At 40.2% G+C, this 21531-nt stretch overlaps 1 protein-coding gene across 1 annotated transcript; it reads left to right on the forward strand.

Annotated features, from left to right (window-relative positions):
• The first annotated feature begins 8835 nt into the window (after window positions 1-8835).
• On the forward strand, window positions 8836-21465 carry LOC111598729 (gonadotropin-releasing hormone receptor). Its single transcript, XM_023314121.2, has 7 exons — window positions 8836-9043; window positions 12669-13688; window positions 18078-18228; window positions 18314-18346; window positions 18460-18668; window positions 19665-19816; window positions 19884-21465. Exons 2-7 carry the CDS (start codon window positions 12849-12851, stop codon window positions 20323-20325), a joined length of 1827 nt encoding a protein of 608 aa, XP_023169889.2. The 5' UTR covers window positions 8836-9043; window positions 12669-12848; the 3' UTR covers window positions 20326-21465.
• Window positions 21466-21531: the final 66 nt, after the last annotated feature.

The following is a 21531-nucleotide window of genomic DNA, read 5'->3' on the forward strand; positions in this document are numbered from 1 at the left end:
TGCGTCACGTTGTCGCCGTTTTGTTTGCAATAAATGTTTAAATTCTGCATAACTTCTTAATAATTAAGCAATGGCTATAAATAAGAAGCTTAACCGAAGGGACGACGGCAGCGCCAGAGTCCGCATTCCATTAATTAAATCACAACATTAAATATTATATTATCATGCCCGTTTTGTTTCTCTCAGAATTCTGCCAATTTGCATTCAAGCGCATTTGTTGGCTTATTTATGTGTTTGCCTAATTGGCTTTGAGGTGCTAATCAAAATGGTTTGCGGCGAGCGGCCGGCACATGGTATAAACCCATATATCATCTTTATACATTTATATGTATTTGTTGACAAAGAAGTGCCAACAGCTGTCAGGACTTGAATGAGCATTCTCATCATACTCTACCCAGAATTTTCCTTAAATAATCTGATTCGCATGTGCGAACGGGGTATTCGACCCTTTGACAAACCGCCAACCACCACGCTGTTTGTCTTCTGCTCCGCCTCTAGCGGGCTCTCAAGAAAAACAAATTCAAACACAACAAATTGTTTAAGTAAGTCCACAAGTTCAACAGCAGCGCGAAGAGCTTGCCGATGAACAACATAAATAACAGCAAAGCAACAGCATAAACAACATGTTTTACGTGGCTTTGTTCCGTGCACCTGTTTACCTTAAATCCTAACCAGTCACGGGTTGAGCTCTTGCTTGTCGGTTTGTTGTTTTGTCAGCTGACGAATGTCTTTTCATAGTCCTGACAACTTCTGTTATTAATGTTAACCTGCACAAATGTCTGACAAATATTTGCTTGTGTAGCATACTTTTCAGCGCGCGACGCATGGTTCTGAAATCTGTCCAAATGGGTTTATTTAACTACATATTGTTCAAATAACAGTTAGAATACAACTAAGGACTTCAGCCAGAAGATTATAACGTTCAACCAGCATAAGTCCGTAATCCGCTTGTTGCTGCAATAATATTTATAATATTTGAGTATATGAATATATTTATACTCATAGTTTTTATTTTAATATCCTCATCTTATTGGGCTAATGGTCTTATATTTACGTTTGTAACAGCTGAAAGAAGGATTTTCTTAATAAAATTTGGGTTAAAACTACGAGACTTACAGCTTCTTCAGACTTTTGCCAATTGATGCTGATGGAAAACAATTTTTCCAAAATTCGTAAGAAAACCCAATCCTTGCGTCGAAATCAGTTTAACTCGTTGATACCAAATGGGCAATATCTACTGGTCGATTGCTTCTAACTAGCTGATTTTTTGTGCTCTTGAATTTGAACTCAGGTTCCATGAACTGGTCTGCAGTTCAAGGCGCCGCCAAGCTGTAAAAGAAGTCTCACTCACACACCTTGTCAAAGCTAGGAATTTGGCCATTTGCTGAGCATGCAGACAAAATTGATTTCCACATACGATATACGCATGATAATGGTACATATATTTCTATAGCTTTGTTTTTTGCGAGCTACTCGAGTCAATTTGATTGCTGGTTGTGAGTCCTTTGTCTAGTGTGCTTTTCCGTTGGCTACCCAGCCTGCCAGATGGTAAGCAAATAAAAAGAGCCCCTCTTGCAATCAATGTTCACTATTTACAGACGCACGAAAACTCCCACACTGATATAGACATAAGGCACCATCCTCTATACAGGCACATCAGGTATGCGCCGGTATTCGTCGGATTTAATGGCTGCTTTGGGCCGAGCTACGTCGCTTTAGCTGACCGAAAAGTGTTTTATTAGTGTGTTTATTTTCTTGGCTTGGCAACGTGTTTTGATTTAACACCCTTACATGTGCTAAAAAGCAATGCGTTCGTATTTGCCGTAGCTGCTTGGCTTCGCTTTTGTTCAGTTATCGTGATTCCCAATTTTAATGATGGAGTTTGCACGTAAACAAGCTCATTAAGGAAGGCAACTATCAGAGGCCCAAGTACAACATATGCGTGGAATGCGTTCAGATCTCGATTACCTTGATTTGAATAGCATATTTGGAGTGGCATTTATTTGGCCAGGACCAAGGCTTGGCTAAGATTTACATAGTATGCAAGCATTCGATTTGCTCATGTATTTTATTTATTTTGCCCCGCTTCTCGATATATTTTATATTCTAAGAATAGGTGCAATCGGTGCCATCCCTTAATGGTAGCTGTGAAATTGATTCAAAGGAACACCGGAGGATTTATTTGAAAAAAAAAAACATCCTTAATTTATTTTCTCTTCACAGCCATTGCTTTGATATCAGTTTGACTTGATTCAGCAAAGCGAAATTTAAGTGATTTTCAATTGATTTATTTGCTCTGCTGTCAAGTGCGACTGGCTGTTTCCCCTTTTAAATCATGGCTTTAAATCTTAACGAACGGACGGACAGTTCAGCTAAAGTATTTGGGTTTAGGTCGCTGTAAAAGTTTATCAGTTGAGTCTTATCCACTTGGGGGCATCCGAACTATAAACATTTATGTTGACGCGATTGGTTAAAATGGAAAGTTTTGCCGGACTGAAGCTCAAAGGCAAAGGCTTATTGAAAATCCGCTGTCCTTCGACTTGTTGTTTTTCAAAAGCCGCTTACAATTGAAGATTCGGCTCGTGTGCCATCATCGAGTTATCACATGTCCCTGTTTCACTCTTGACCTGACACTTGAGCTCACCTACATTCAACTAGGATCCACTTGCAGTTTGACGAGCTTTCTGAGGACTTGGGTCCTTGTTCAACTCTCATAAGTCGGTGAGTCCACGAACTTTTGGCTCAATTTTTTCATTCAACTCCACAGAACTGATTGACTTTAAGCGCATTAAATACGTTTGCAACAGAGTTCGTTACTCGTTATGGGATAATTGTATTTGTACAGAATAAAGGTATTAAATATTCACAGTCACAACGGTTAGCTACGTCTTCCCAAAGCATATATATGTACATAATCCCGTGATTGAGTGAGGTCTATGTATATTTATATATATTATTGCAAGTCCTATTATTCGCTAACTTCAAACATATTAAAAATTTAAAGCTGTGCGTGCTTCCTGAGCTTCTTTGAGCCCGGATAAGCGGTAGCTTATAGAGTCCTAGCATCAGCCAGCTAGTGGTGATTTGTACTTGATATTAGGTTTTGTCTGTTAGCCGATAAAATTTTATATGCACTTGCTAGTGCTGCGTTTCCGTTGTTTCCACTCGTCAGCTGTCTTCCGAGCAATTGTTGCTTTTGTTGTTTGGATTTGGTTCTCAATGCCCGATTTAGCCCAGGCATTGTCGCACCATTTTCGCCACATTGGGCAGCACGTGATGCGTGCCGCATCATATTCCAGCACAGATGGCTTGACACAATAGAGGGCATACCATATGCACGTCGCCATCTAATGCCGCTTAAGTTGGTCGAAATTGTTGCGTTAGTTGGGCAAAAATCTCAAAGAAATCGAAATAGAAAACAAAACAACGAGAATAAAGGCTCCATTTGGGCAGAAAATCAATACGCAGCCAACCTGGCGCTGGCGATAAAGAAAGCCATGGCTTACGCCCAGATAGCTGCTCAATAATTGAGCATATAAATGCCGGACCGGGAAGCGGAGCACCCAACCTGCCTAGACATGGATTGTAGTTTGCCAAATGGTTTACTGCTGTCGCAGCTAATTCTTTATTCATTTGGCCTTTCATTGAATGTTTTCTCTGAGAGTAAAGTGGGAGGTGAAAGTGAAAGTAAAAGTGAATGTGAGGTGAAAGTGGTACTATTTTATGTAACCATGTTTGTCTCTCATACTTAGCTCAACCTCTCAGATTTGTGTAACTACGGCACGCATTCAATTATGTATGCTCCCCCGTCTGTCCTGCCACGCCCCACCACACCCCACGCAAAAATAATGTCAAACGCCACATGAACACATGCCACTAACATGTGGGGTCCAACATGGTAAAATGCGACAGCCCTTCACGTTTTTCCTTAATTAATACATATGGCCCGGCGACTGCCTATTAATGTTCTCTAATTGACGAACTGCTTCTTCGTGGGCTGGGGCAGTCAGACAAGGCCATCATTAGAGCGAGTTAAATAATTGTTATTTATTATTGAGCCATAAGCTGCTTAAGCTCGTGGCGACGTTAAGTGTCATATTTGCTTCCCGCTTGGCGGCCAAGTGGCCCCTAATTACGGACAGGTTATCTGAGAATTTGGGTCATGTTCTGTTTCAGGTGCGAGAATAGCGCCTGCAACAACATTAAGCTTAGATCTATTATCTTTTAATGCTTCAACAAGTTTCCGCAATTCCTGGAATGGTTTCAGCCAAAGGCAAATATACGAGCGATACAAAAATATTGTTTATTTCAGGGTTTCTGGGCTACAGTACCAGCCTGATATTTTGTTGGCTATATGTTAAGAGCTTGGTCCCATTTTCGGCGTGAGCTTAAGTATTTGTTATTTTCTTTTGTATTCGATTGAGACGTTGACTGCAAGTACAATGAATGGAAAACACGAAGCGACGCAAAAGAAAGCAAAACACAAGCCTGATTCTTAGCTGAAGTTCATTTAACAAAACTCCCACACCGAGTGTTGTTCGTGGCAGGTGAGAAAGCTCTTAGCTTAAACAGCAGGCAAATGGGCGGCATGTGCTTTGCATCGAGATTTGCGCATTTGGGCTTCTGTTGTTTGCACTCCATTCAATATAAATTCAATATGCTTGATCACAGTTTAAACACGGGGCGTATGATTAATGAGCAGAGTGAATAATGAGAATCCAGTCATCGATATCATTACCGTTGTCGTTCTCGCAGTCGTTGTCATGGAAACGTGTTAATTTGCAACTATGGGTGTTAGTTAAAATTGATTTGCCAGCTGGATTTAAAGCATTACTCCAAAGTCAGCTTGATCCACAAACCCACTGAGGTATCAAAATCTATTCCGTCAACTTCGTTCAAATAGATTGTCCTTGAAGTGGGTTTATATTGAGCTTACATCATAAATTTGTTTTTGTCCTCCTAGACGAGGCTAAGAAACCCTTTTGTTTTCGAAAAAGGTCAACGGGACCCAAATGAGGCGCAGACAAAAATTATGAATGCGAATTGTCAATTTAGCCCACGTGCCGTCGCATTTGCTGTTTATTGACTGATTTGGGTAAGTTTGACATATTTAGAGGGTTGATTGGCCGGCTGCCCCAGTCCAAGCCCAAAAAAGGAAACGCTGTACTTATTATTTACGTATGTATTTAAAGTTCACTTTCGGTTGCGACATTGCCAAGGCTCTTGCAATCTGGGCACGCACTCCACATGCTCTGTAAATGACTCAAAAATGTTATTAGCCAGCATTTATGACGACTTTATGTGACGGGCCTTAAAAATGTTTAATTAGCACTTGACAAGTCAGTTAAACAAATGTTTTTATGAGCATACACGTCATTTAGCCGACTGGCAAGCCATAAAACACAAAAATTATAAAGCCAAAATGGCCAGAAAATCCAAGAAATGACGCAGGATGTATTCTTGAAAAGTCAATATGATAAAACGCATAATTATTTTTAGACTCTGTTACTAGTGGAGGTGTCATTATCGCACAGAATTATACAAATGATTTCACATTTTTGATTTGTGTAAGAGGTGAGCGTGACGGCTGAGCTCTTCGTTTTAATTATGTGAGTGTCGTTAGGCTATCAACTGTTTAATTGCTTTATAAAGACGAGTTGTGATGACATCAAGCAATTCGTTTTGCTTGTGACAGTTTTTAAGTTGATCTAGAATGTATGTTTTGCAGCTAGTACACATGAATGTGAGAAAATGTAATTAAATTTACCAAAGCATTTCTGAGCACATAAAAAAATTACATACGGTAAATATCCTCATATACAGAAGGGTCCTTTGCTATACATAGCAATTTCCTGACAAACTGCTTGAGGCATTAATTGTTGTGGCTGCATTTAATTTTTGTCTTGGTTTTATTTAAGATTTTAAAGCAGGGTGGAGAGAGCACAGCATTTTATTTGCTTATTTTTACCAAAAAGAATCTTTCTTTTTTGATGAAATTTAATATATTCAAAGCTGTACAAATAATAAACAAATAAGCCAGATTCAGTGCAAGCATTCGATTAATATCAGATTAAATTGGAGCACGGAAAATGTTTACACGTGTGGAATAATATATGGCGTTAAGCAGGTATCCATAGCAACGCCCATGTGTAAGGTCTCTGCGGGTAATTGAAGTTTTTAATAATTTTTAAGCCACGCGTGAACATAATTTGACTTAATTCCTCTACAAGTAAGCTGGGACAAACCCAGTTAAATAAATGTGTATATAGTAAAAGAACCGTTTGCCATTTCGGCAAGGTTAAGCGTGTTTGCTTAGACTGTATTTTCCTTGCTTAAAGCTGGCCGGCACTTCAAACAAACAGTTAACCAAATAAAGTAGTTTGAATCTTGCAAAAGAGAAAAAGAAGCAGCCCAAATGGAACCAACAAATGAAAACAAAGTAAAATCCCGCTTGGGTGGAATAAAAATATGTTGAAATACTTAACAAAATGAGCAGCATTTGTGCCGGAATGCTTCCAAATGTGCGCGAATGGAAGATGTCAGAAGCAAAGGGGAAGTTATTTCAAACGGAAAGCGAAGGAAGAAAACAAGAAAAAATCATGATAAAAGCGAAAGCCCAAGTGAAAATCATTGCTTACTCAATGCAAGAAGCTGTGGCTGCCACACCCAAGCCCCAGTAAGTGCCTGCGATACCAACAGTTACGGGCTAACTAACTTACGGCCGGACGCTGAGCATTCAGCTTGGTAAAATCAATTTGTAGGGGTGTAAATGATGTTTAGGGTTTGGGGTTTGGGGCTGGAGTTGGGCGTGTGTTTTCAGCGTAAGCCAATTTGGAATTTCGCTACTGGTCATGATCTGTATTATTTACAAGTGCCTCTTTGACAGCACGTTAGTCAAGTGCAGCACGTGGCAATAGCATTATGAAAAAAGGTTTCAGGGTGTGATATCCCCCGTTCATGAGTAATCAGTAAACTTTGGCATACATTTTTTAAATCCAAAGTAGACACAGGAGCCCACACACTCGGCCCGGGCTTGGCTGGTAATATTTGTCATCACATAAATATATACATAAGAAAACAAAAATCTGCTTTGCATGAACACTCTATAGATTACGCAAGACTGTCAACTTTTTTCCTACTCATTCATTCATTCAGCATACGCCCATCTCCCGAGGCTCTTTTCCTGCTTAGGCACAAAGCAATAATCCGGGGCCAAGTCCGAGTCAAGAGCTGTGTCAACTTTGGCCAAAAAAGAAATAAATCACCCGAGAAATTGGATGGTGACTAGAAGCGTCTCCATTCCCGCCCATAATTCTGTATGCCAAATTATGCATTTGTCCGCGTCCCAGCCGCACACACATGGCAGGCCCTTTTGTGCTTTAAGTTTAGATATTCAAAATGGAATGCGGAAGTGGAGGTAGCTGCGGATGCGAATAAGGTTGCCAAGAAGTTTGCGCCCAGGGATCTTAACCGCGCCTACTACTGCTTATGATTTTAAATATTCATGCAGTTTAAATTTAGCCTTGACCACAAAATAGTTTTGGCTTACGTAACGGGGGCAACGGGATTGCCAATGGGTAGAGATAGAGAGAGAGAGAGAAACCTAAGTCGACAGCATAAAGGATTAGTGGGGCAACTTATATGCGGCTGTCAGCTCGCTATCTAACAGTCGCTGCTGTGGTTGACGCAACTCTAACCATTCGGGAACAGCTTTTAGCGATGATAATAGCGGTTGCTTACACAAAGGTCGGGCATTATCTTGCTTGCTTGTCCAGCTTCCCAAAAGCATAATTTGTCAACATTGCATGGCGCCTGCGAAAAGATGTATTTTGACGAACAGTTGTCTGTTGACAGGTGTGTCAAACGTAATCCTATTAAAAGTAAATATCAAACGTTGACATATTAAACAGTATCCGTCAAGCAAAATATCAGCAAGATATTAAGTAAGGGATGTTTGAAACATACTGAAACTGTATTTGCAAAATAATTTGAAGCTTAAACGATGATCAAACATACTTTCCAAACCATGTTATTTCCTTCCTTAAGAGCTCCTAGAAGCAATTGATGTTATTTCTGTACACTTTTGAGGGTATAAAATGTAATTATGCACGCTTGGCTCTGCTTTATTCTGCTTTACTGAGCAAAACGTGTGCCACTCCATTGTGCAATGCCCACCACAAAAACAACAGCGAACAGCTTTTACTATTTAGCATGTTGCCGGGATAATTCAGTTTAGTTAATTAATTTGAATGCGCGTGTGTGGTAGATAGTAAATTGTTTGCGCAGCGCTTTAATTAGCTGAAGAATATATGTATATTAAGCATGCCAGAATAAAATCAACAGCAGTTGCAGCGCTAGACAATTAAATAGTTTGTTTGCTACTTAATTTTGTGATACAATCATAAAGGAACAAAAGCAAATTAATTTTCACCTACGCTCCTAAAATTCATTGTCCTCGAACGTAGGCACTCGCCTATAAATACGTATGTAAGACTCATACGTACTTACATATGCAAACCAACAGTTATTTTCGTCTAACAGGAAGCTCGACATTGAGACCTAGAAGGTAGCGGATGTACGGTGCGTATGAGTTACGTCCGTCGAGCATTGCCCTTCAGTAGTTGCCTTTGTGAGCGTGCAGAAATGTAATTGAAAGCAACGCCAACATGTTGCGTGTTGTCTGAGCTGCTGAACGAAGATTCCTGCCGATGTTTGCTGCCTGTAGCTGAGATTTTATGAATGAAAGAGCTTGCGACTTGAGCATGGCAAACAAGTTCGAATGGCGCGGCTAACCGACCGAGTCTCGTGTGCCCGAAGAACAGTTCGCAACGAACAACTCAACTGAACGGAACGAAACGGAACGTCAGTTGCCAGTTGCCAGTACTCGATGTGGCGCAACGGTAGTCGTGTCGGTTTTCAGTGATATGCAGAAGTAACGCGCCAACTTCATACCATATTGAAGTTGGTAACACCAGCGAAGACAGTGATAAGATAAGATTTCGACGAGTGCCAATAAAGAAGTGAAAGTTGTCAATAAATGATTGTGCGTTAATACAAATTTAAGGAGTTGTATTTTGTTGATTAAGTGTACAAATACCTACAATATATATATAAATAGTTATTGAATGTTAAAAGCTTCTTACTTACTTAATACCTAAGAGCAAGTTCTGAAAGTTGTGATTGCATTGACTTAACTTTATTGAATCTAAATGTAATATAAATACAGTTTAATATATACTCAGTTAAAAATTTAAATTCAAATTCGCTTACACAAAGGCAAGTGGATCAAGAAAATAAATTGAATAATTAATAGGTATTTGAAAAATTATTAACTGCTTACCAGCTGTATATTTATGTGTGTGAGTGTATGTGTGGCAGTGGCTTTTCAAAGCTTTATGTGAATTCGTATTTGTTGCGCAGAAAAAGCAAACGGAACAAATTGTGCAAATATTAAAACCTCACAATACCAAATTTTAAATTCATGTCGAAAATTATTATTTGCTATATATATAACATGCTAATATTTGAACTGAAAACACACGCCGTTTTTATTCGATCTAATGCTGAAAACACATTCAAAATACTACATATATTATCAGTATATATACACATATAGTATATCATTTTAACTGCGTATATGTGGCTGGTACTTTGTTATTTTTAAGTGTGTGTGTGTGTTGAGTGCATTTGTGTGCGAAGCGGGACAACTGTGCAAATAAACCGCAGTTTCAACTTAGACAAAGCTAAAAAGTCAGAGTACATATCATCCAGAATGTGAGCAAATAAACGCGCAGCTTTTGTGTTAAAATTAAAGAAGTTAATATGCTTTTGTCAGCTCGACTGTTTGCCAAAGGCTAAGAGAATATTTGACAAGCATCATGTTTTTTTCTCAGTGTGCTTGACAGCGAACTGTTTTAATGCTTGTCGAAGCCGCGAAAGCACAAACAATTGACGCGCTGCATCAGTTTGAACTTTTCTCAACTTGTATTCCAATACGAAAAGAGAAACCCACTAATAACAAAAAAGTAAAAACAAAGCAAAAACAAAAAAAAATTTCGAATTAATTCAGTCTCAGCTAATGCCCAAACTTTTTTCAGACTAAGACAATTCAATTCAAAGTTTCTCTCTGTCAATTGCTTGTATATTTAGTCTTGTATATATTCTATCTAGAACACAATCGCGTTTAATGTAAGTAGATACCTGCCCTTACTTACTCGAGAATATTAATTACTTTAAAAGTCCTAAATTGTGTATACTGCGGTTCTAGACAGCATCAAGTCTGATTATTAATAATTTCAGCTAATTTTCATTTCAAACTAATTAATTAATTATTCAAACCATTGAAAATCATGATTCAAATTTGAAATGAAAGTAGTCATGTAATACTGAAAGGTCATGATACCCACATAGTTCTATAATATCAGCTTATCAATTTCAACAGATGACTTATGGAATGACAGTGGGTGTCTGTGTGCCAGAAGAGCCTTTGCCCATCAGCTTGATTTTTTGAGTTTTAAATGCAATCAACTGATGCAGATTTACAAAACTTTGTGGTTTGTGGTTGACGTCAGACCATGCTAAATGTGCTTTGCATAGCTTAAAACTTTCTGTTTACAGAAGAAGACCGCATATAATCGCCACACGAAGTGTCCTGCGGCTAATCTATTAACAATAACAATGCCAATTTTGCTACCCACAGCATAATATGAAAACTTTTCAACAGTTATTTAAGAAATGAGTTAGTTATCTTTAATGAAACACCAGAACGATGGGCATGCCCTTTAATTATTTTCAGAGCAGTGACAAAAAGCAAGTTGCGTATACGCAGTGGTAGCCAGCTTCAACAAAAGAGGCCTGCAGCAATACATGATACTGGCAATAATATGACTTCTGCTGCACTGATTATTAATAATTATAATTATTGGTTATTTATCATAATTAATTGAGTGAAGAAATATGGTCTTAAGTCATTTGATTTCATGGAAAGTATCTACCCTCTAGAGTTCGATTTGGATGTATAATACATTACATACAAATAGCCCTAATTGTCGTAAGTCCTTTTAATGTCCTGTGCCTTGGCAGCTAACTTAAAATGCAAATACCGACTGGTCCAAGGGTCGTCTAGACATTGGACTGAAAGAAGTTTCGCCTCATTTGGTGCTCTTGGGCCTTCAATTTTTGACACATTATATGCAAATCGCATTACTCTGGTGCATGTGCTGCTCAACCTCTCAAACGATGACCCCGGGGCTCATGTGTATTTCATTTTGACTGGGCGGCTGGCTCGATCAATCAAATGCGCATTTGTATATTAATCATGTTGATTAAGCGCTACAAGAATTTTAAACCCAAGCACGCGGCCAACGTAAACTGATTGACAATAGAGGCTATTTTGCACTTATATATCTATATATACATATATGTATATATATAAACGAAGTGATTAAAAGGCAATCTAGCATTTTAGCAATCTATCAATATAATGAAATGCTGGCGAGCATTAGCTGGCAATTAAAGTCAATTAGAAAGAGCCAATAGTAAAACGTAAGCATCAATTATATTGAAGCTAGTACGTTGAGCATTAGCTTTTTAATTAAAGCAGTTTCTTTCACATTAAATCTACTTTGATTACAATCAATTTTGTAGTACCTCTTTCTAAGATAATCGCATCTACGTCGATACGCCAATTAGCAATTCCTTTTTGTACAATTATCCATTATAATCTAGTTGTAGCTCGATGCAACACACTAAGACAGGATAATGAATCCAAGTGGTCTACTGTCATCAAAAATGCACACATCTCTTATGGTTTATTTTAAGCTTGAAATAATAGTGGCCCTTGTATGTTTTGCTTGGGATTGTTTTTTGCTTTTCATTACCATATTGCAGGTGAAATAACATGACACGGTCTCTATTTAATTTATGTTCATAAATTATATGAGAAAATTCAATTTTATGGAATTTTACTTGGAACTTGCACTGCAAAACGACGCTTTGAAGCTCTGTCAATGGCAGTGAAGCAAGCGCAACGTCGCATTTAAAGGTAATTTGTGAGCTTTGGACTGAAATTCTCGGTGGACGCGCTTAATCGCTATATGTCCCAGCTATCAGAAACCAGCAACCAGTAACCAGCCACAAGCTGACCGCAACCAGCAACCGAGCTGAATGGCATTAACCACTTTTACTTAATGAACGGCTTTGTAATTACGGTCATTTAATTGTGTGGCAAGGGTCAACGACGGCTTCGATGCTGTAACAGTAAGATTATAAAATTCAAATTGTCTGCATCAGCATCAAATTGCCCGGAAAGTTAGATCAATAAATGTTGTGCAAATTAGAGTTTAGCTACTAGAGTGGCAAAACCCACAACTAGCAAATGAGCAAATGATATGCTGTCAAAAACATTTACGTGTTATAGCTGCAAAATGTTTGATGTGATTGTGTGGATTTAAATTAATATATAAAGTCGATTTATCGTAAATTTCAAAAAATTAATTATAGCCCATGGTAATTTGCATGAAAGATGTAAACCAAAGTAACAGCTTTCGCATTTATAATATTTATAATATTTATAATATTTATAATATTTATAATATGCTGTAATCCTTTTGCATAACAAATTAATTTAATGTGAATTTAAAGCAAAATGTTAACTATTTTATTTTCAGGGCGGTACAAACTGCTTTCCCAACTACAATGGGGAGCCACACTCATTTGCTGCCAGAACATGAAAATAGAGCTTAACATCGAGCGCGGAAACGGAAAAAGCTCACAGGAGCACTACTAAATACCACCGAAACCACCAAACTCACTTTGCAACCAAGAAAGTATTACCCATATACTAAATAATGGACGATTTTGAGGATTCTACACATTTGCGACTGCTTGTTAACAACTCATCTTCTGTTGTTGGGACAGATCTGTTGGACAGTGCAGCATATAATGAGATAGAGAGTAATTGGTCAACCGCAGCGAATTTCACACGACTTTTTGTTGCAGCCGCTACCGAAGTGACCCCCAACATTGCCAACTACACGCTCAAGATCCTGGATGCTGGCCTTGCACTGGCCACTGAAGCTAGCACCAGCACAGAAGCTGCAGTGGTTGGCAGTAATAGTCACCTTGAGGCAGCTTATGCCATTATGACAAACTCACGCCTGAATAGCTCAGCGCTCGGCCCCATCAACAGTCTGCACGAGTTATCGCCGTTAGCGGAGCAGGTCCCGGAGCATGTAATGGATCATGCACCACAGCTGTCACGCTCCGGCATGCTGAAGGTTTATGTGTTGGCGGTAATGGCACTTTTCTCAATGCTGGGCAACCTTCTGACCATATGGAATATATACAAGACGCGCATTACGCGGCGCAACTCCCGCCACACTTGGAGCGCCATTTACTCGTTGATGTTTCATTTGTCCATTGCTGACGTCCTGGTCACTGGGTTCTGCCTAATCGGCGAGGCAGCTTGGAGCTACACGGTTCAGTGGTTGGCAAACGAACTTACTTGCAAACTTGTGAAGCTGTTTCAAATGTTTAGCCTCTACCTATCAACCTATGTGCTGGTTCTCATCGGTGTCGATCGCTGGATAGCTGTCAAGTATCCCATGAAGTCGCTCAACATGGCCAAGCGCTGTCATCGGCTGCTCGGCGGCACCTACATACTCTCTCTGGTGCTCAGCCTGCCCCAGGTAAATTATTATTTAGCTTATCTAGCTCAGCTCTGAATTGCAAAATACAGCGTCAAATCCAAAACCAAATAGAAATCAATTCACATTGATTTCATACAAATTTCTAATACTGTTTGCTCTTTATCCGACGCTTTCCAAACATTCCGCCCAGTAAACAATTGGCAACTTATGCAGCAATTTGTCGCCTGCCATTAAGTCAAGCCAGACCAGCAGTTGGGCCGCGGGCCGATGCTTTAACTCTGCATGTGCGCCGAAGTTGGAGTAATATGTTTGCTTTATGGCATACGGAATACGCCCCGTGGCTGCGCGTAAATATTCCGATGAGGGCGTCGGTGCGTGGGCTGGCATTAAAACTGATTGCCCGTTGGATGTGAGTTAGCTAAACGTTGCTTTGGGTATCGGTACGCCTACCACACGTGCTCCGGCACCACATATCTCTCACCCACTGTGCGACCTTTCCGATAGAGTATATTCAGCTGTTCGGGCAAAGGGTTTGCCAACGAGAGCAGTAAACATTCGTGCACTGACAACAGAAATGAAATATTTATTTGCTCGGCATACTTTCCGGGAATCTGGCAGATTGCTTCAGATTTTTGTCCTCTGCTGCGAGGTGCTTATCTGCTCGAATACATTTGCTTTTGCTCATCTTTAATCATAACGGAGCCAAACAAAAAGTCAAAAGAAACGGAAGCGGATAAAAAAATAAACAAACACATTTGACCATTTTCTTTTTTTTTGGTTGTTCTTTTGGCTGTTGCCGTTTCCGTTGCTGCTGCTGTTGTTGTTGTTGCTGTTGTAGTTCTTTATTTTCACACTTTTATTGCATTATTTATTTGGTGTGCTTCGGCTTTTGTTTGTCGCTTGATTGCATATCTAATTGAGTTGGCCGGCAGATTTATGGCCCACTGACACTTTAATAGCCTTTGAATCTGCAAACGCTACACCACAATCTGCAGATTAGGGAAACACTCATTTCAGTCATGCGAGCTGCTTGTTTGGCATATCATAAAGGATTATTTGGCTACGCCATGAAACACTTATAATAAATAGTCTATCTGAGAGGTACCAGTTGAAATTATATTCATATGGGAGCATTGAGTGAGTCAAGGCAGTTGTCAAGGGAACAACTGACTGCCAAGTTCTGCGGTTTTGTGTTGCTTAGCTGGCATTACGTCTTCAATGAACTAGCTGCTTGATTAATTATAGTCGCTTTCTGTTTGTGGTACGCTTAAGCTCAAATCAATTAGCACTGTTGCCAATTAAATATTTTTTTTACAATTTATCAATTACCAAAATAAAGCCTGCCGCTGAAGGCTTGCGAATGAATGGGGCAGACAAAGACTGCCATCAGTTCCTGCTTCATCTACCATTCCTTTGTAAATGAATCTGTTGCTTTCGTTAACATTTGTTGAACTATTTGATGAACAAGAAGGGAAATGAAAAATTCATGAATAGTAAATACAAGCATTGTTAGAAGGTTGTAGATGCTTAGCTTTGCAAAGGATATTCGACTGGTCTGTGAGGGCGGAATAAGATTGTATCTAATGGTAACTACGCACTTGAATAAACTCCTTGATAATACTATGCATGGGAGTCAAATAATACTTACTTAAATGCCACATCAGCAGACAACTCTTGGCTCCAACAAGCACGAAATTGGCAGTTATATGGAAACTGACATATTTTTTTACAAAATTGCTTTTCAGGTAGGCTCTTTGGGTATCTAGGGCGCCTTGAAGAGGTGCCCAACATTCATGCTTTTGTGAAATACAGTAACAGGACCCTTGACAGGAGATTACAAAGAATGTGACCTTTCTTCCTTTCAAGAAGGTGCCATTAGGCTATCTGCATACATATGTGGGTGCTCTGGCAGGTGAAGCTTGGGTGTCAGTATATTCCATGGAATTCGCATGCTTCCGATGGCATTTTTCAAACGTTTGGAATATACCTTTATCTGGTTTGTAAAATATTTATGAGATGAGCATTCAGTTACAGCGCTGAAAAGTATGCTACGTATTTGACTAAATACGTCTTGTCCGCTTGCCGCCAGCAGCAGTGCATATCAGCCAGCTTTATCTCTAACTATATGACCATGCATGCGATACCTAATTTGAGGCGTCGTGATTATGTTTGCATATAATTAGGCGGCAATTTGCATTATGTGGGAGTGTGAGTGTGTGCTTGCGCACTTACTTGTGTAAAAGCTATACCACGCATTAGGAATAATTATCTTTTTTATATCTTTGTGTCTTCCGGGCGTGGGCGCAGAATCCGCTCAGAGATTATGCTAAAGTTGAATAAATAAACACACTCGATGCGACTGCTTTTGGGACGTGACAAATAGCTGCTTACATGAAGTGCTTGTAATTCAAACTTGTTTAATTCAGCTATCACACCCGCACACACACGTAATTAATGTTTCGCTCATCGAATATGTTACATAAAAGTTAATGCGATATTAAAACGTGATACTTGACACTGCGTCTCCAGCTTGACGCCATTTGCTCTTACTACTATGGCATCATTTGAAAAGTTCCTTGCGAACAACTTTTCGCACTTTTCCACGTTTGCCCCGTTATTGAGAAACTCACGCATTCAGTTCGGTAATCAATAAGCAACGTTTCAAATTCAATATATGCGCCCCGCTGCGTCGATGCTCGCTCTCTCTTCTCCAATTCACGCGTCTCAAATAATAAAACAAAATGAAAATTTACTTTCACTGCCAATAAACAACAAATGTTGATCCCCAGCCCCAGCAGCTGTGCACATGCGTGTGCGTCCTTCCGTTTCTTGTTTTTTCTTCCATTCGTTCCATTTTCGTTTATGCTTACGTCTTCCATCTTTTATTACACTATGCTACAGTATTTTGACTTTATAGAGCTGCAGACTTTTCATTTTAACGTTCCCCCAAAATGTAGCTCGTATGAATTGTGTTTTATTGGCTCATTTTCACTTTTTGCATCAGCATACGAGAAACATCAATAAACTCGAATACATCACATATAGGACAGGCATGACAAGGTGCGATTGAAGACCCAAACTAAAAGGGAATATATGCTCAACAGACACAACAGGCATCTGAACTCATAGAGTATGCATTCATCTATGGTCCAACAGCTTTAGCAGTTTTCTTTATTGTATGGCGAAGGATCTTTTTGTCTTCGCCCTGTCATCATTATTCTTCTTCATTTTGGCACTTTGTGTCGTTCAATTGCGTGGAAGTTATAAATGTCAGAAATTAATAAAAATCAGTCCTAATACCGATGCCAAAGCTGATGCTGACTCTGATGCCGATGCTGATACTAATGCTAATGCCCGCCCACATGCTTTTAGTGTTTTAGTTTTACTACTTTGCCGCTTAGTCGTCCGAACACTCGCGACAGCTGTTGACACATCCAACGCGCAGAACTTCCAGGAAGTCATAAAATGTTCAAATGAAAACACTTTTAATGCATTTGTTATAAGCACAACTGCCATTCACACGCGCTGGATGTATTGATGTTAAACAAGAAAATTGCATAAATGTCGTGTTTTGTTGAGACTAAAGAAATTAATGCGTGTAACACCTCATGTTGCGTTTAAAGGCACAAAGTGTTTAAACATATAAAGTAATTAAAATTAAACAGTTCAATAAATGGCAGCTAATGGTTTTTGGATGATTTGAAAACATATAACTATCATCGTAATGTACTACGCTAATGGGATTAATGAATTATTGATGAGCTGGTCAGACTGAACGTGTTTGAAAGTTATTATTATTCAAATTATCTATGCAATAGACATGTGAAAACGAGTTCTCTCCCTGGGGCATACAATTTCCAAATTTGAATATCCAACGTAAGCGTTCTATGGGAACGCAACTACGATTACAATCGACAATCAGACGAGCACAAATACATGTGCCTACTGAAACATTATATTCAGTCCGTTGTTAGCTCACTCTTATTGTTGGCAAAGTTACAAACTAAGTTCTATAGAAACTAAAGACGCTCAACATGACGTAGACTTGTGAAATAGATTATTAAGATTATACGATTACAAGATCATTGTGGGAAGATATTCTTGAGATATTGAAAAGTAATCAATCATAGAAATATTTCTATTATTCCACCTTTACAGTATTAAGCCGTCGGCGTCTTTCGCTTCTCGTGAATTTACTTTCGCATTTTGATTGATGCAGGAAGAAGACCTGATATTATTCAATCAAGAAAAACTCTTGAATATTTGTACTTTTGTGTGAGCGAATTTTAATCAAACTTCTTGTGTCATCTTTTTTAATGCTCTCCACCCACGCCGCTACTGTCAACCACAATCTGGCACCCGACATCTCGCGTCGGCATTCGGGATTCGGCATTTGGCAATTCGGCGTTTGGTATTTGGCACCCGCAGTTCTTTATTTTCCATGTGGCGCGAGGTCCTTTCGTCGAGGAGTTCTATCAGTGTGTGACTCACGGCTTCTATACGGCGGACTGGCAAGAGCAGATGTATGCCACCTTTACGCTCGTCTTCACATTCTTGCTGCCCTTGTGCATACTATTTGGTAAGTACATATATACACATGTTGAGGTAGAACTGGAGCTGTCCATCTGGATGCTAATCAAATGCAACAAATTTAAATATTTCAGGCACCTACATGTCAACCTTTCGAACCATCTCAAGTAAGTGGATTTCCAAATGGACATGCCAGAATGTGGTACATTTCAGTGGGAACTATGTTAATGCCGGCTGGCATTTATTTTTTTTCTGTGCGTTTTCTTTTCCACCTTATCAGGCAGCGAAAAAATGTTCCAAGGCTCCAAATTGGCCAACTATTCGACGACGAAACAGCTACCCACCCAGACCAACCGGCAGCGTCTAATACACAAGGCGAAAATGAAATCCTTACGCATCTCGGTGGTGATCATTATCGCCTTCCTCATTTGCTGGACACCCTACTACGTAATGATGATTATCTTCTTGTTCTGGAATCCAGATAAAAAGGTAAAAAGAATAATCGAAAGCGAATGCGATAGCATTTGCCTGCTTGGGTCACTTCTGTGCCAAGAAACTGACAATTTAAAAAGGGTTATTATTTCAGTAGGTTTTCCTTTAAGGCTGGCGGCTTAGTTGGTGCCTGCAAGGCAGATGAGAAATATCTGCCAAAGCAAAATGTTTTGTCACACGAATACCAAAACAAAGTAACATAAATAAAAATCTAAACTTAGCAGAGGTGTTAGGGAACACCTCGTTTTCTGCTGGCTATGAGCAATAGGCTAATTGGAATTTACATTTTTCAAATATCCCTCACGTTGCGTTTTCAAATATTTACGCCGTAGGCGTTAAAATTTGGTAAAAATGTCTTTGGTGTCCCTTTCATATGCTAAAATATATATACCCTGTAACCTTTGCCTCATGCTTCAGAGCTTCACCGAAGGCATTTCACAACATTTTGAAGGCACATCAATCAACTGTCGATCCCTGGTGTGGGCGGGTTGAGCGAGCTGATTTTTTGCTTGGCTTGACGTGCTTTATGCTATGACGGGAGCCAGTTGAAAATAAAATGAGCATTTTGCTGGGAAATGCACGGCACGGGGCTGCTCGGCTGCAAAGCAATTGGTTCAGTCAGCAGCTGTTCCAACATCCTTTTTTATAGCTACATTTTTACGCAATTTCTTGCCGCGCTTTGCTGGGCTGTAAACAGACTGGGGCCGAGAGCACATCACAATTATTTTTTATGCACAATTTTTAATTAATGGTCTGGGCATATGGGCTAGGCCTGCGGGCTGTTGACTTGGTTACGGTTGACCGTAAAAGCATGTAGCATAAGGTCTTACGACAGCACAATAAACAAAAAAAGGTAAAACCAACAACGACTCAAGCTGCTAGCCTGGTCAGGCTGGCAAACCACAAGCCATAAGAAACTTACAAAATAACTGCCATATTGAAATGCTGTCGAAGGACTTGAAATTAATTTGTATTTGACTCGCTTGCATGTAGCTGGGCGACGAGTTGCAGGATGCCATCTTCTTCTTCGGCATGTCGAACAGCCTCGTAAACCCGCTCATCTATGGCGCCTTTCATCTCTGCCCCGGCAAAGGCAACAAATCTGGAACAGGTGGTGGAAACAACAATGCATACAGCTTAAACAGGTAAATAGTCTTCGGGTCGAGGTCTCTTCTTTCGAGCAAACCGAGTATTAATGCCCTTTTTTTATAGAGGCGACTCGCAGCGCACTCCCTCAATGCTGACGGCCGTGACCCAGGTGGATGCAGGTGGCAGTGGGAGGCATCTGCGCACCTTTCGGCAACAGAGCTACTACCGCAGCTCAAGCAACGGCACTGCCGGTGGACCCTTCAAGGAACAGGTGGGCCTGTTGCAGGTGGGCAATGCCTCAGGCTGCGCTGCCACGCCTCAGATGATGAGGAAAAGCTCAACCGTGCGCAGCCCACATCCTAATCACAGCTCAGCAATCGCTGCCAGGCATTCGGGCTGTCTACGCGAACAGGAACAGCTGCTGCTACAGTCCACGCCATCCACGCTCGTGCTCAACTACGACAGCCAGCGTGGAGGCGTGGGTGTGGGCGTGGCCAATGGACACAAGCTGCTGGCGGGTGCCAGCCTCCTGACGGACAACAACGAACGGGTGTCAAGTGTGTGAGCAGAGCTAGCGGCGATGGTGACGGTCGAGGCAGAGGTGGGTGCGACAATGCGCGCGGTGGAGGATGCTTGCTCCTGCTGCCGTTGCCTGAGCCAGGAGCTAGTGCGGCGCCAACAGGGACTCCTAGAGGCCACCGGTTCGCCCGCACACTAAACCAGTCTAAGCTGCTGTGAAATGTACAGTTAAGACGCGACCACCGTGCGTGATACACGACTCTTCCAGTGCTCGTGAGGTTGTTCAAGTTAGCGTTGCCAGCGAGGTGGAGCGAGGCGCGGCAGGACGTTGCCGATGATCAGATCATCGAGCCGTGCAACATTTGATTAGTTAAACTAACTGAGAATTAAGTCTTTGAACACTGTTCGTGTGCGTAGTCGTAACTGTAGGCTTAGTTGAAAATGGCTAGACATTAGTGAGTGTAGGACATAAGAGTGTGGCTGACAGCTAACTAAAGGCGAGAGATGCGTGCCGGTCCACTTACATATTCAATTATGTATTTATGTGTGTGAGTGTGTGTGTCTGTCTGTAGAAAGGGGAGTCTAAATGTAAATTTGATGATATTTTAATCGCCATAAAGCTCAGCTGCGCGAGAGCTCATTTCGAATGCGGGGAAAAAACACGTTTTATGCGATACCAATTTATGTATATGCAATTTTAATTACTTAGTAGCATCGCTCTATATATATAAATATAATATAATATAAGCAGTATCAAATGCAGAGCATAGGCAGAGTAGTTACTATGTGAAGCCGGACAACGAACAGAGCAGAACACCGAACTAGCTACCGAAATTAGCTGTAATGTTATAGCTACCTGGATTAGTGCGGCAGTTGTAATCCAAACAGGTTAATTACATCGACTAAGTCCCCATAATACTTAAGAGGCGTGTACTTAACTTTTCTATATATGTTTACTTCATTTGTGCATACCGACAAACATTTATATACACCTACATACATATATACATGAGTGTTTGTGGCCAAAATGGAAAGCTATATGTAACAGACTGAACTTGTTGGATGCTTGACAAATGCCATGGGATTTGTTTGAACTTTCAATTAACTTAGTTTTTGACAAAAGCATCCATTATTGAACATGGTATTACGAAGGACAATATAAATGTTTGTATGTATGTGCATGTGCTCCAGCTCTTTCTATGTGTGTGTTTTTTTTGTACATTTTAGATAATCTCTGTAAAATTTGTATAGT

The sequence above is a fragment of the Drosophila hydei genome, unplaced genomic scaffold (assembly GCF_003285905.1).
Source record: "Drosophila hydei strain 15085-1641.00,03,60 unplaced genomic scaffold, DhydRS2 tig00008135-arrow-pilon, whole genome shotgun sequence".
Lineage (NCBI taxonomy): Eukaryota > Metazoa > Arthropoda > Insecta > Diptera > Drosophilidae > Drosophila > Drosophila hydei.